A 13,963-nucleotide genomic window follows, 5' to 3' on the forward strand; every position below is an offset into this window, starting at 1 on the left:
ATGAATCAATATGCTTTTGTTGCATTACTACTTGTGTGTATGTATCATATAAATCAGACATCTATAATAATGCTTATAATATGTATTAAATTGTTTGTATACAATAGACAATAATATAGACAATATTCTTACTACAAATATAGTCATACAAAATACAATGATAAAACGTATGGTGCTAGAAAAATACACATAAAAAAATATATACTTCTTTATTTTGTTTCTTGTTATAACGGAATTCGTTAATACCAAATTGCAATCGTGACACATTGGAAAGGAATGAGTTACCGTTAGGTACGCGTAGCATTTTGTTGTAAACATTAAGTCGAAACGAATGTTCAAATATAAATCAACATTGCTGCATCCTTTATGGTTAAATTTCATGCAAACGAATTCCACATCACTCTGTCATCTATGATAAATCGAATTTTAAATTCTAACTAGAGCTTCGTCACAGACGTGACGAATACACCCACATGCCACATTGACATATAATATTTTGCATGTCGTCTTCACAAAAAACAGCGGCCACCATGCTCAATTTGTAAAACGCACTAAGTGACCCCTTGACCTAGTTTTTGACCCAGAAAGGCCCATGTTCTAACTTGGCATTAAGATCATCTCCATAACACTTCCGACCAAGTTTGGTGAAGATCGGATGTAAACTACTTGAATTAGAGAGCGGACACCATGCTGAATGTTAAAAAACGCACTAAGTGACCCCGTGACCTAGTTCCCTAGTTTTAGGCCCGGAATGGCCCATGTTTAAACTTGTCCTAGAGATCATTTAGATAAAACTTGTGACGAAGTTTGGTGAGGATTGGATGGAAACTACTTGAATTAGAGAGCGGACAACATGGTGAGGTTTAAAACGCACTAAGATATCCCGTGACCTAGTTTTTGACCCGGCATGACCATATTCAAACTTGACCTAGACATCATCTAGATACAACTTCTGACCAAGTTTGGTGAAGGTTGGATGAAAACTACTTGAATTAGAGAGCGGACAACATTGTGATGTTTAAAACGCACTAAGTGACCCCGTGACCTTGTTTTGACCCGGCATGACCCATACTCAAACTTGCCCTAGACATTATCAAGAAACAACTTCTGACCAATTTTGGTGAAGATTGGATAAAAACTACTTGAATTAGAGAGCGGACACCATGGTGAGGTTTAAAACACACTAAGTGACCCCGTGACCTTGATTTTGACCCGGCATGGCCCATGTTCGAACTTGACCTACACATCATCTAGTTACAACTTCTGACCAAGTGTGGTGAAGATCGGATTTAAACTACTTGAAATAGAGAGCGGACACCATGCTCAATGTGTAAAACGTACTAAGTGACCCTGTGACCTAGTTTTTGATCTGGCATGGCCCATGTTCGACCTTGGCCTTCAGATCATCTAGATAAAACTTCTGACCAAGTTTGGTGAAGATCGGATGAAAACTACTCGAATAAGAGAGAGGACACCATGCTGAATGTTAAAAAACGCACTAAGTGACCCCGTGACCTAGTTTTTGACCCGGCAAGGCCCATGTTCGAACTTGGCCTAAGATCATCTAGATACAACTTCTTACCAAGTTTGGTGAAGATCGGATGAAAACTACTTGAATTAGAGAGCGGACAACATGCTCAATGTCTGAAACGCACCAAGTGTCCCCGTGACCTAGTTTTTGGCCCGGCAAGGCCCATGTTCGAACTTGGCCTAGACATCATGTGGATACAACTTCTGACCAAGTTTGGTGAAGATCGGATGAAAACTACTTGAATTAGAGAGCGGACAACATGCTGAATGTTTAAACGCACTAAGTGACCCCGTGACCTAGTTTTTGACCCAGCAAGGTCCATATTCGAACTTGGCCTAGACATCATCTAGATACAACTTCTGACCAAGTTTGGTGAAGATCGGATGAAAACTACTTGAATTAGAGAGCGGACATTTAATACGGACCGACAGACAGACCGACAGACAGACCGACCGACCGACAGACAAGTTCACTCCTATATACCCCCCTAAACTTCGTTGGGGGTTTAAATATGGGCTTAGGTAACATGCAGTTTTACGTTATAAAACGACAGTACACACACCATATACGGGGCATCACATCGCCTCCGCCCATTCAGTATCGGAACAAGGTCGTCTGTTTTACCGACCTATTGGCATTGTGTACACACCGGTCTTACTGACAATAACGTAGTGACGTCACCATCTATGTATAGAATGACCTATTTGTTGAACGCACTCAAGCAGCGACTCATTTTAATCCATTTTATATGGAAGATTCGAATTTAAAGGAACTTAGAAGAGTGTCATCCAATGACTATTTGTGTGTAAAACTTGCAATTAAAGCGACATGTTTCTGATTTTAAAAAATATGGTAGTGTTTTAGTTCCATGGAAACTATAGTTAAAAAGAAACTCCTTTTACTTAAAGAAATAGTTAAGGGCTAACCAGGAACATTTTTTATAAGTTTTATCAAATAACACATGCCAGTTTAATATAAGAAGTTATTTGAAGAAAATATTGCCGCAGAAAAATGACATACGGTATTGAACAAACATAGCTACCCAAGCACTTCGTGCTTAGTTTTAGCTTAAACTTAGCGCAGGTAACAACCAAGGAAATTAACCAACCGGTTCAAAAATCGGCTTTCAAAATGTTCGACCGATATCCATAACGTAACGGGCATTGTCATCATAAGACAATGATGTTTAATAAATACAACAAAAAACTGTGGTATGAAACTTTTTATCCAAACAAATTATTGTCGATTATGCCGCATTGTAAGCGAAATAATGCTCGTGCGCAAACGTAAGTATTCATGTATTGACCATAGTTACAATAAGCCTCGAACAAACCCATCCGCCACCATCTGGGAATACCAGGCTTTATGCATATTCCCAGATTAGCCTGAGCAGCCCACAGAGCGCGGCTAAAATAAGTAAGGAACATAAGACAAGTTTATCTCGTTTAATAAAATGTCCCTAGCTACCTTGATGTTAGATAACATACCAAATCAACACTGGGATAAATGTATGTTTGACTAGCAAACGAAGAAGATAGACAAAAACAATAATTTATCAAATATACTAAGTCAATATAAAGGTATTTAAATGTAAATGCAACACTTGCTTTTTACGGACAAGTTGATAATACAAATGTTCATTGTAAAAGTTAATTTCGAAAATGCATGTGCATATGTAAACTTCCATGTATATATATACGTTAACGTAGGTGAAATATTTTATTTTATTGTTTGAACTAAATGTATCTCAATTATTTTATTTTAATATTTAGCAATATAAATATATATATATATATATATATATATATATATATATATATATATATATATATATATATATATATATATATATATATATATATATATATACAGATATTCTCGCAATTGTGGGGTGTCTGTACACGACCTAGATATGTGGTGCGCGTATGAAACCAACATATGGGGCATATATCATATATATGATATATGCCCCGTATGTTGGTTTCATTCGCGCACCACATATTTAGGTCGTGTACAGACATCAAATTAAATTGAAATAATATGAAAACAACGTACATGACTTGTAACAAGTAAATGTACTTTACGATATATACACCATATTTATCATACATCATGGCGAACGTAATAAAAATGTTCATAAAAGAGTATTCAGCCGCTGACGGTGGGGTTTTTGTTAACACATATGTAATACTTTGTTATTTATGATACATCGTGTATGCCAGAGGGCGTCAGCATTATTTCAAAGTTACATCACTGCAGATGAACAGCTTCAATCAAACCGAAGCTGCTATTTATTGTACTTGGAGTGTATTTAGCGCTTCTAAAGGATCTTCCTCTTTCAGATTATTTTCGATATCTAATCTGTTTCCCTACGGATTATACCGACCAACTCATATCAAACCTGTTTAAAACCATCTTACGTCCCATAAACCAATTAAATATATATGAACCGCGACCCCAAGTGTATCAAATATAAGCTTTCTTTTAAAGAGCTCACGGTGCTTGCTTTACGACAAGTCTCGATACTGACTTTGTCGTTTTATTTTCCATTTGACTTTAATGTTTAATTTGTTATGCGTATTTCGGATTGAACGGTCCCTTCCATTGTGCGATGACAAAAATGACATAAGTCAATAATATAATTGATATTACTAGATACAGTGCTTTGATAATAAATGTACTATATAACTTACAAGTTATTTTTGCTAAATAATACTTACACTTTGCCATAACAAATCTTCCTGGTTATGTATGATTTTGAAGACAAAAGAACTAACAGTTATCTCTAAACATTCTCGTTGTAAGTTATGTAATGCAATTCCTTTTTCGCCAACTATATCATCAAACATGGATGGACCTTTAACACCATGTTTACATTATTTGAGTCATATAACGGCGGTCACCTCATACATGATCACGGTTTAGCCTGTAATAATTTTCACATGCCATTTGGGTACGATCTGTTGACCATTCCTTAGAATCAAGAATTTATTTAGACGAAACTATTGTAGGCAAACATAACCCTGCGTTATTCTGTGTTTTTGGTGTGAAATATGTGTACACATCTTCTGCTTTTGATTTTATAAGTGTACAGGACGTACACGACTTTTATCAGATCATTTTTACTATATAATATCTTGTTAAATCATAAATAATAAAAAAATCAACTGTTATTCAAATCCGTTTATTTAAACACCATAACACCATTATTTGTATATGTTTGTGAACAACTATTACATCGTATTCACACATGTTCACGAATAAATGAAATAAACATAAACATTGAACACTAGAAAATACAACAATTAACACGATTCGTATTGATGTGCAATCAACATAGAACATACATTGAATAAGAACATTTAAATGGTCTGAATGTGTGACACGATCATTATAATCAAAGGTCAATAGAACTTGCAATCACAAATATACAAGACGTCCATACAAATGACAATAATTTCAAATTGAATCAATTTGATCAAATACATAATAACGCCCAATAGCTTCAATAACTCAATTTCGCCGATCAACTCCTGCTTACACCACCTAACACAGGTAACAATAACGTCTATCACTATCGCTCATTGGGTCATTGTCGACATGAAATGGCCCACAAGTCACCCGGGGCGTGATAAGAAGCCGATTCTTGTTACCCTAGGGCGACTTCAAGCCGATTCATGTCACCCTTGGTGACATGAAGCCGATTCTAGTCACACGGGGTGACTAGAGTCGGCTTGAAGTCACCCCAGGGTGACATGAATCGGCTTCTAGTCACCCCTGGTGACTTCAAGCCATTTCAGGTCGACAATGACCCAATGAGCATCACTATCAACACAAATTATGCATGCACAACTATACAAATACTAATTGCACATAATAAACAAATTAACAAACATTTAGCAAACTATACCTACTAATTAACATATAAAGCATATAAAGCAGAAATATAGAAACACAAATCAAAAAGGGGTGGGCGGGTGTGGCAAAATATTCTCATCAAAAATAGATCGATCATGCAAAACAATAATGTGACCCAAAACGCGCGAATCGGCTGTTTCATAAACTAGAACATTAATACATTAATACATGACTGGTTAAGCCTGAAGGTACTAACTCGCGGCTGTAATCGATAATTAATAGATTTCATGGGAGAAAATGCTTAAAATATGATAACATTCAAAAGAAAAGACAATTCTAATTAATTATGCACAACAAAGCATACATGACAAGACATTATACATGTTTATAAGTACAATATGAAAGGATTATATGAAAACAGGTTCCAGATATGTATTCATGAAACATGAAATGCACTATTGAATTGCAGTATCTGCATTGTTATACATATAAGATGTTATAAGAAATAATAAGAACTTCTTCTTTGTTTTAAAGTTTACTCTATTTTATTTGCGTTGGCAGTGAACAAAAAGTGGTACTTTATTATCTCGCTTAACATGGGTCTAAATTACGTTTAAAAGCTCTTTTCTGATTTAATGAAACAGCCCGAAATCATCCAATAAAGAAAGTCGAGATATTTATCTTACAGAAAATTGAATGCCATGCCGCATGCAAGCTATTTAGAAAATAAAAATCGTAAACCAAAAAGTGTGTTATGTTGTTTTTTTTCGCGGTCATGGTCATGTTTGTATGGAAGTACTTAATATCTTAACTTATTAGCCCTTGGGTGTTGTAAAGACTTTTAATGAAATGTCTCAAAGCGTAGATTTTGTTTTTCATATAGTAAAAGAAAGGCAACATAACCCTTAAGTGGCTGAGAACTTGTGGCTGAATAAAAAGAGAAAGAAGCTATATGCTTGTTGAAAGCAAATGTAAACATCATTCTGAATGAATTTTCTGATCAAAAGTGGTATTTTTAGTGAAAAGGGGAGATACATTTTCAAGAATATACAATATTATTATAAATGTTTTGGTGAAGTGCATGTCATACAGTATAATCATAGTATCAGTTTTGGTTTAAAAAAACAATAAAATGTTTTAAAGTTCACAGCCCTTTGTTGCAAACAAAAATCATGATAAATAGAATTTTCAGAGTAACCTATTAAAACAAACATAAAATGCTTTATTAGACCCTACATATTATCTCTGCACTCATTTGTCATCAATTACTTATGTTTAAAAAAGTGTTTGTTTCATGCTACTCATGGTACCAGTTTTTTTTTTGTTAGAAAATTAATTACATTATTTTAAGTGCATAACCCCTTGTTGCAAAAAAAATCTTTTTTTAAATAATTTTCGAATAAATCCATTAAAACAAAACAGAAATGCCTTCTAAAACCTTAAATATTCTTCCTGCAAGCATTTTACATCAATTATGTATGTTTGAAACAATCATTGGTTCATGCTACTTTCTGCTTCCCATGTATTATATTATGCACCCTTGTTCGTATTTGTGCTACGGTTCGGTTAAGCTTTTTCTGAGCCTTTACAATTTTCTCTCCAGTTGGCATCTTGTTCTGGGTTATTTCTTCTTTAAAGAAGTTCAGGAAGAAATCGTTCTCCTCCCCGTTCCACTTCCTCTTCATCCCTCTTCCACTTCTTGCAGTCACTAAAACAAACAGATCGAAAAAAGGTATAAGAAATGTAATACTAAACACATTTAAAGACCACGTGTTTGCATATTAATGAGGTATAAAGAAGACATTAAGGAGGTTGCGAAATAAAACGTGAACTGAAACGTTTACTTTTGCACTACTTTTTGTAAACTGTGCTGTGTCTGATTAATCATTCCTCATTAAGGTATTATTTCCTAATTTGTCAATGTGACACTTGTATATCAAACGTGTGTAAAAGTAGTGCACAAGTGCACGTATCAGCACAAGTGGTGATTCGCAACATCCCTATTATTGTTCTAAAATATACATGTAACTTCTTTAGGTTATTAGTCATGATGGGAAAGTATGACACCTAAGAGTCATCGTGTGAACATCTTTCCACTTGTTATAATGGCATACACAATATTTTAAGCTTTCAGACATTTAGTTCATAAGAAGCTTTTGAAGATTTTCTCATAAATACAAGTCTATGTAACTCGTTTGCCCTAAAGTCTCTGCAGGGCCATAACTCAGAAGTGCCTCGGGTGACTTAGCCAGTTGTCAAATTATGCTGAGACATTATGCAAAGACAAATTAATAGGTTTAAAGATAAGATTAAAACAAGACTATTGCCAAGCAATATAAGTCGCCGACCGGTGAAACTCCACCATTTTCAGCAATATTCCCAGTCTATTTGTTGCCATAGCAACCGGAATTCTTGATGTAGGAACAAATGAAATGACGTGCATAATCTCCATATTGCCATCTGCCCATGTTTTAAGTTTATTGAAAAAATATGAAGAATTTTTAAAGATATCGCAGGATCCAGAAAAGTGTGACAGACTCACGGACACACAAAGCGCAAACCATAAGTCCCCTCCGGTTTCACCGGTAGGGGACAATAATATTTCAATTACAATTGACAATGCCATTTGGAGGACTTAAAGGGTCATTATGTATCTGTGGCAATATGGCCAGTTCCTGTACTTGACTAGAGACAAAATGCCCGCAAACATTTTAATTAAGTTTGAAGAAGATCTGACTTAAACATGGATACCGGAAAATGAAAAATATATGTATTGCTATGACAATGCGTATACACTAAAGCCAATTTAAAATAATTTGATAAAGGAAGCTTTTCTCAATATATCTATTAATGTTTAATACATTAATGCTCAGAAGTATGTAAACTGTTAGGAAACTGCAATGTCATACTGCATTGCCCGTTTTCGCTTCTCACCTTGTTTTCCTTTAAGGTGTTGTACTTTAGACATCAAACTTGTAGGACTGCAACTGATCGCCTTGTTTTCATCTGTCCAAATTAATAAAGACACAGTTTATTAGCAAAATAATATATCTAATGATGACAGTATTACAAGCTACACAATCTACAGCCAAGATAATATTTCTAAAATTTCTTATGTGCAAACATAAACATATTTATACTAATTTATAAAACTTTCATTAAATCATAAACTTTTAAATATAAACAAAATATGCTGTGAATTAAAACAAATTGTAGCAAAGATATTTTAAACTCGGACAGAATCTCATGTTGTGTATACCCAATTAATAGAATATATATGCTACCTGAGTGTTCCGACAACGGCAGTTCGATTTCGTCGTCGGATTCGTCCCCAGATAGCGTAACGGCTGCATCTGAAAATATCAATGAAAATCTTACACATCTTTTTTACAATTACCATCAGTGAAATCATGTCATGAAAATGGAGGCTTCTTGAAAATTTTCATCATATAAACAGATGATGTTTATTCACCAAAGTACAATATATACGTCTCAGGCATATGAAAAGAACAATATTATTTACTGCCTATTACATTCTTTGACAATTATATAGATTTATCTTCCTTTCTGTATTTTCTATTTATCATACTACTTCTTGCATCAAGAACTAATTATTTCTATTTGTAAATGTAAAATGTCTCACCAGTGCCAGTTCCGGTCCCTGTTGCCCCTTCTGACCAAGAGTCCTCGAACGAGACAGGCTCTGCTATATCTGCGGAAATACATATCTTTGATGCAATATAAATATTCTTACCGCTTCCATATGATATTATGCAAGTATGTTTATAAACTATTCAGTTCACCAATCGCAATATAAGAACTACAAAAGGCATATCGACACATACAGAATATTGGATTTGAAATAGTAAAAACAAGTTTTGTGAAGATGTATTGCACAAAACGATGAATAACAGAAAATTGAAACTCAAATTGTTACCTTCAAGTGATATTTCTTGGAGATTCTTCCCTTGATACCTGCTGATGCTTCCATTCTCCGTCGCTATCAGCACCCGCGCTACTTTAGTTTTTTCGAGGATAGAACTTTGGAGACGGTAAACGTCAGTGTGAATATTGATGTTATGCCCCATGTGATCAGCAACCATCTTTAATTCAGCGCCCGTCATATCAAGAATCTTTTCAAACATCATAAAGAATACGTTCATATATATACACTCAATGATAAAATATATTGGGATCAGCGATATGTATCAAATATTCACAAATAGAAAACTGAATCCTTAGCAACTATACAACGTTTAAAAACTTCATTAAGGTATTATGTATGGTGGTTTCTATACATATCATACCTGAGCCGTAGTCGCCAAATATCGTCGCATTTCTCTTGTACGGATCAGACCGGGTTGTTGCAGCCCTGGACATGCCTTAGTTATTGTTCTCATTGCAGTGCATCCATCCAACGGGGTGTTGTCACTTTGTCTAAGTGCAGAAAAAGAAACAAATAGAAAGAAGTTACAGATGATGTATATGACAGTATATCGTTATTTACAGCATATGCTTTTGATATAGCAAAATGAATATTCGTTTTGGTATGCGCTATTTTAGGGATATGTACACTGGTATTTGAAAGTACTTTTTATTTCTTATGTATAGATTATTAACCCCGGTATGTTATATATGCATGCCATATATATTTATTGATAGTATTAAGAATGAAGTTTTTTTATTCTATTTTGTTGTTAATATTAAATACAAAATTTTGATACCACAACTTAAAAAATATTACGCAATCAAGTACCTCGAAAACAAAAACTCGCTTGAGCTGTTCCGGGTTTTTAACAAGTATCTCACAGCATCAATCATGTCTGGAGTCAGGAGAACGCAAACTTTCCGTAAGCTCCTCGTGGATTTTCCTCGTACTTCGATTACTTTCATTCTGAAACATAAAACGCTGTATTTATAAATTATCGTTTTGAAACATGTACCCAAAATAATGTAAGAAATTATAATAGTCATTGTTATTTAATATCTTTCGTCATAAAAGATAAACTTCGGACATTTTTCATATATAACTACACTATACCACACCTTTTAGAAAGAATCTTTTCCGACATATCCAGTGCATTGTATATCTCGCTATCAATGTCGTCCTGTGCTTCCATTTCCGTGAAGTCGGTTACCTTCATTTCGGAGACTTCCGCAATTCTCCTTTTATTAAACATGGCAATTCTGACCATTGCCATGTTTGCCGCCTTTTCCCAAAGTACTCGCGTCGGATTCTCCACTTTGATGACATTTCTAAGCTGTTGAAGAAGCCAGTCTTTTAATTTTATAAGATCGGACGTCAGTGGTACCTTTGTCGGTTTATTGATATGTCTCATTTGCTGTCTTCTTTTGGCAACACAGGAAACCCTGTCATTCCAGTGTGCGTTGTATAGTTCTGTAAAATGGCGTGCTTCTTTGATCATTTGTTCGTCTTCGGTCTGGACCCCTATGCTGCTTTTCAACAATGCGATGTGTTTAATGTAGTGGCCAATAGTGAGAGCCAACTGCGGCGAGTCGCTTTCCAATGATATGTTCTTAGTAGCATTTAATACTTTCATGAAGTTCATCCCAGTTATGAATTCTGAAAGTGGACTTTTAGCTTCATTATTCTGATGTAGTTGTTTAAGTAACCTACCAACTGTTCTCACTTTTGTTCGCACGTTATCAACGTCTTTCACCCTTTGTTCTTTTTTTTCGCCTAATCGGCACAACTTTGAACTAGCAAACTCTCGTATAAGTGGGTCATTTTTGCATAGAAGAGGAACGCCTGGGTTAGCATTAGTTTCCTTCATTCCATCAAAAAAGGATTCCAGTAGGGCATCGTCTTCGTCTATGTCCTTCATAAATGGAAATAACATGGCCTTTGCATCACGACGGAAATTTTTTGTTGAAGGTTGTTTGTTCTTGGGCTTCAAGCAACAGTTATTTACATGAAGCCATAATGTGTCTTTGTTGTAGAACCCTAAACAATATTCACAAGGCAAGTAGTCCGCAGAGGAATACTTCTCTTTTTGTTTGCTATTTGGTCTTCTCGCGACAACCAATTCTCCCTCGCCCCTTTCGATTACCTGCCAAATTCAGATACAGTTACTTCAATTGCAAAGTGTTTTATGTAAAACCAAGTTATACATACGACTAACCTTTATTTTTCTGGAATGAAATGAACGTTTATGATTTCATTGGAGTATTGAAAATATTTGAGCAGTACAATAGGGGTGGGGTTCTCCTTTGCTGGCATATACTCATAGGTATAATGTAACAGCGACACTTGCAAGCCATGTGAAGCCGTGACCAATGTTTTAAAATTGTGTGTTTCGAGCATTCTTAGGTTAGTGAAAATCATTGTGTATAAGCATGATGGCAAAGGACGACGCTCTTGTCGCTATGAATAGTTTATATATAAACTGGTGGTTTAACGCTACGTTTGTTTTTCATTCATTTACTGAACAACATTCTGAAATTCTTAAGTAATATGGTTTACCAGGGTATTGTTTTTCGACGTATGGCTTAGATGATTCGTTGTAATTCGAAATATTTCAGAGTTACTGCAGCTGTATGATTCATAGTTGGACTTTAGGCGATTTAAATATATGAAAGTGACACACTATCTTTACCTGCGCGTTATGTGCAAAATTGCCTTTGTTTTCAAGTTCCAAAAGCAACGTCTTTCTCTGTTCTGATTCCGTTGATGACAGTATGATTTTCTTCACTAGTTCTTCGTCTGAATGAATGCTGATGTAGTGTGGTGCTATTTTGGACGTGAATGAACGTTTGCAGTAATAACAGTAGTTTGTTTTTCGATAGTCCCGATGCCCATCTTCCTTTTTAGAATACGTTGGCAGTGAAACTGAAAATATGTAAGTAAATAATCACTTCCATATGAAGTATAAAGATGTGTTTACACACTATACATGTATCCTCAAATTATATAGATTTAAACAATTAAGTTGAACGAAAATGCTCAAAAGGCGTAAGTTTTTTTATCGGCTGAAAACCAGGTACAAATAAATTTTAAATGTCCGAATTGTATGTGCAAACATGATATTAAATATTCTGTGTTGTTAAGCGGTGTTTTATTCCACATTCTATATGTTTTGTTATCGGGTCTTGACCTTATAATCTCACATGATACGTGGGTTTCATTTTACGTCTCTCGTTCCCTATATCTATTTATATAATTTTTTTACAATGTAACGTTCTGTAACATAGCTTAACAAAACCTTACCATTCCTCATTTGGCGTCTGTATGCTTCATCTATATGTGGACATTCCTTATTGTTGGTTGTTTCAATCTTGTTCGATTCCTTTTTCTGGGATTTAGTACTTTTACTGCCACCAACTGTTAATTTATAAAAAAAACACACACGAGTATAGTATATTAAAACATTTCCTGCAATATCAGAAGAGAATTGCTGAGCTAAGTTAAAAACTGTTCAAAATATTTCTTTTAAACGTATGCAAACATTTTTTTCAAGCTGATGATACTGCTGCGAGCAAAATTGCAAGCCGAAGATTTTCATTGTCGTTTCCATGAGTAGTGTTCTCCTATTTGATTTCAACAAAAACAAAAACAAGGTCAGATAACCAAATAAATAAATTGGGCCTTGAAAACATTGCTTAATTGTTTCTATCAAAGGACTGTTTAATATTCCAAAGTTTATCTTGAATTTCGGTTTCGGTTTTGAAACCTTCAAAATTTGCATGTATATTAGGTTTATTTTTTTGGTATATTATGCCTCCAATTATGAATATCTAATAAAGCGCATTAATGTTTGAGTATCAGTTTGTCATAAACGGTTGGATCATCACCTCCACGATCTAAACCACCATCGACATCATCTTGGACATAATCATCGACATCATCTTGGACATAATCATCGACATCATCTTGGACATAATCATTGACATCATCTTGGACATAATCATCGACATCTTCGTCGAAATCATTGTCACCAGTATCATCATTGTGTTCTGTTAGGTCATCATCTTGATTGAAAAAATTAAGAAATTATAATTATTCATTTACATGCAGCCCTTAACGGGTTGAACACATGTTTTGTACGGTCAAAATAAACAATAAACGTGCGTTAATTGATATGAATGAAAATATGCTTACACAAATATCTATACTCTTTGCAATTAATATTATGAAACAATTATTATTATGATTTTCAAGTTCTCAATATGTATAATAATGATTCTGTACCAGAGCTCTGTGGTATGTAGTCGGAATCGCTATCTGCAGACGTATCAAAATCTTCTTTTTTGCAAAAAAAAGAAAGAATATTAAACATAAAACATTTATATGTTTGTATATGTAAAGAATTGATCAAAATCTCTAAGAAATTTAAATATTATAATATATGTGTGTCTACTGTTGTTGTGGCGGTGAAAATAAAGTCGTGGCATATGTTACGTAATGCTTAAAAAGAAGCACCCAAAACAAGTATTACCTGTACATTGATAGTCATATGAAACGGTTACGTTCCTTTTTGGTCTTCCTTCCCCTCCTAGCGCAGCACTTGCACAGCCCGATACATCATTTTTAAGTACGTTCATTGGACCTGGAAC

The 13,963-nt window shown here is 34.7% G+C and overlaps 2 protein-coding genes across 2 annotated transcripts in view; one reads left to right on the top strand and one right to left on the bottom strand.

The window, feature by feature from the left end:
- Positions 1–13,963, top strand: part of LOC127865679 (uncharacterized) — a 459,001-nt gene that overhangs the window by 219,058 nt on the left and 225,980 nt on the right. The gene's annotated exons all lie outside the window — the stretch shown is intronic.
- Positions 6,755–13,952, bottom strand: LOC127865682 (uncharacterized). The gene is made up of 13 exons (XM_052405605.1): positions 13,846–13,952; positions 13,599–13,652; positions 13,202–13,378; positions 12,618–12,731; positions 12,007–12,239; positions 10,436–11,460; positions 10,146–10,283; positions 9,697–9,826; positions 9,327–9,522; positions 9,033–9,101; positions 8,674–8,742; positions 8,324–8,395; positions 6,755–7,097 (listed from the first exon to the last, which is right to left on the bottom strand). The coding sequence occupies exons 1-13, from the start codon at positions 13,949–13,951 to the stop codon at positions 6,889–6,891; spliced, it is 2,592 nt and encodes an 863-aa protein (XP_052261565.1). The 5' UTR covers position 13,952; the 3' UTR covers positions 6,755–6,888.

This window comes from Dreissena polymorpha, chromosome 2 (assembly GCF_020536995.1).
Source record: "Dreissena polymorpha isolate Duluth1 chromosome 2, UMN_Dpol_1.0, whole genome shotgun sequence".
NCBI classification, from domain to species: domain Eukaryota; kingdom Metazoa; phylum Mollusca; class Bivalvia; order Myida; family Dreissenidae; genus Dreissena; species Dreissena polymorpha.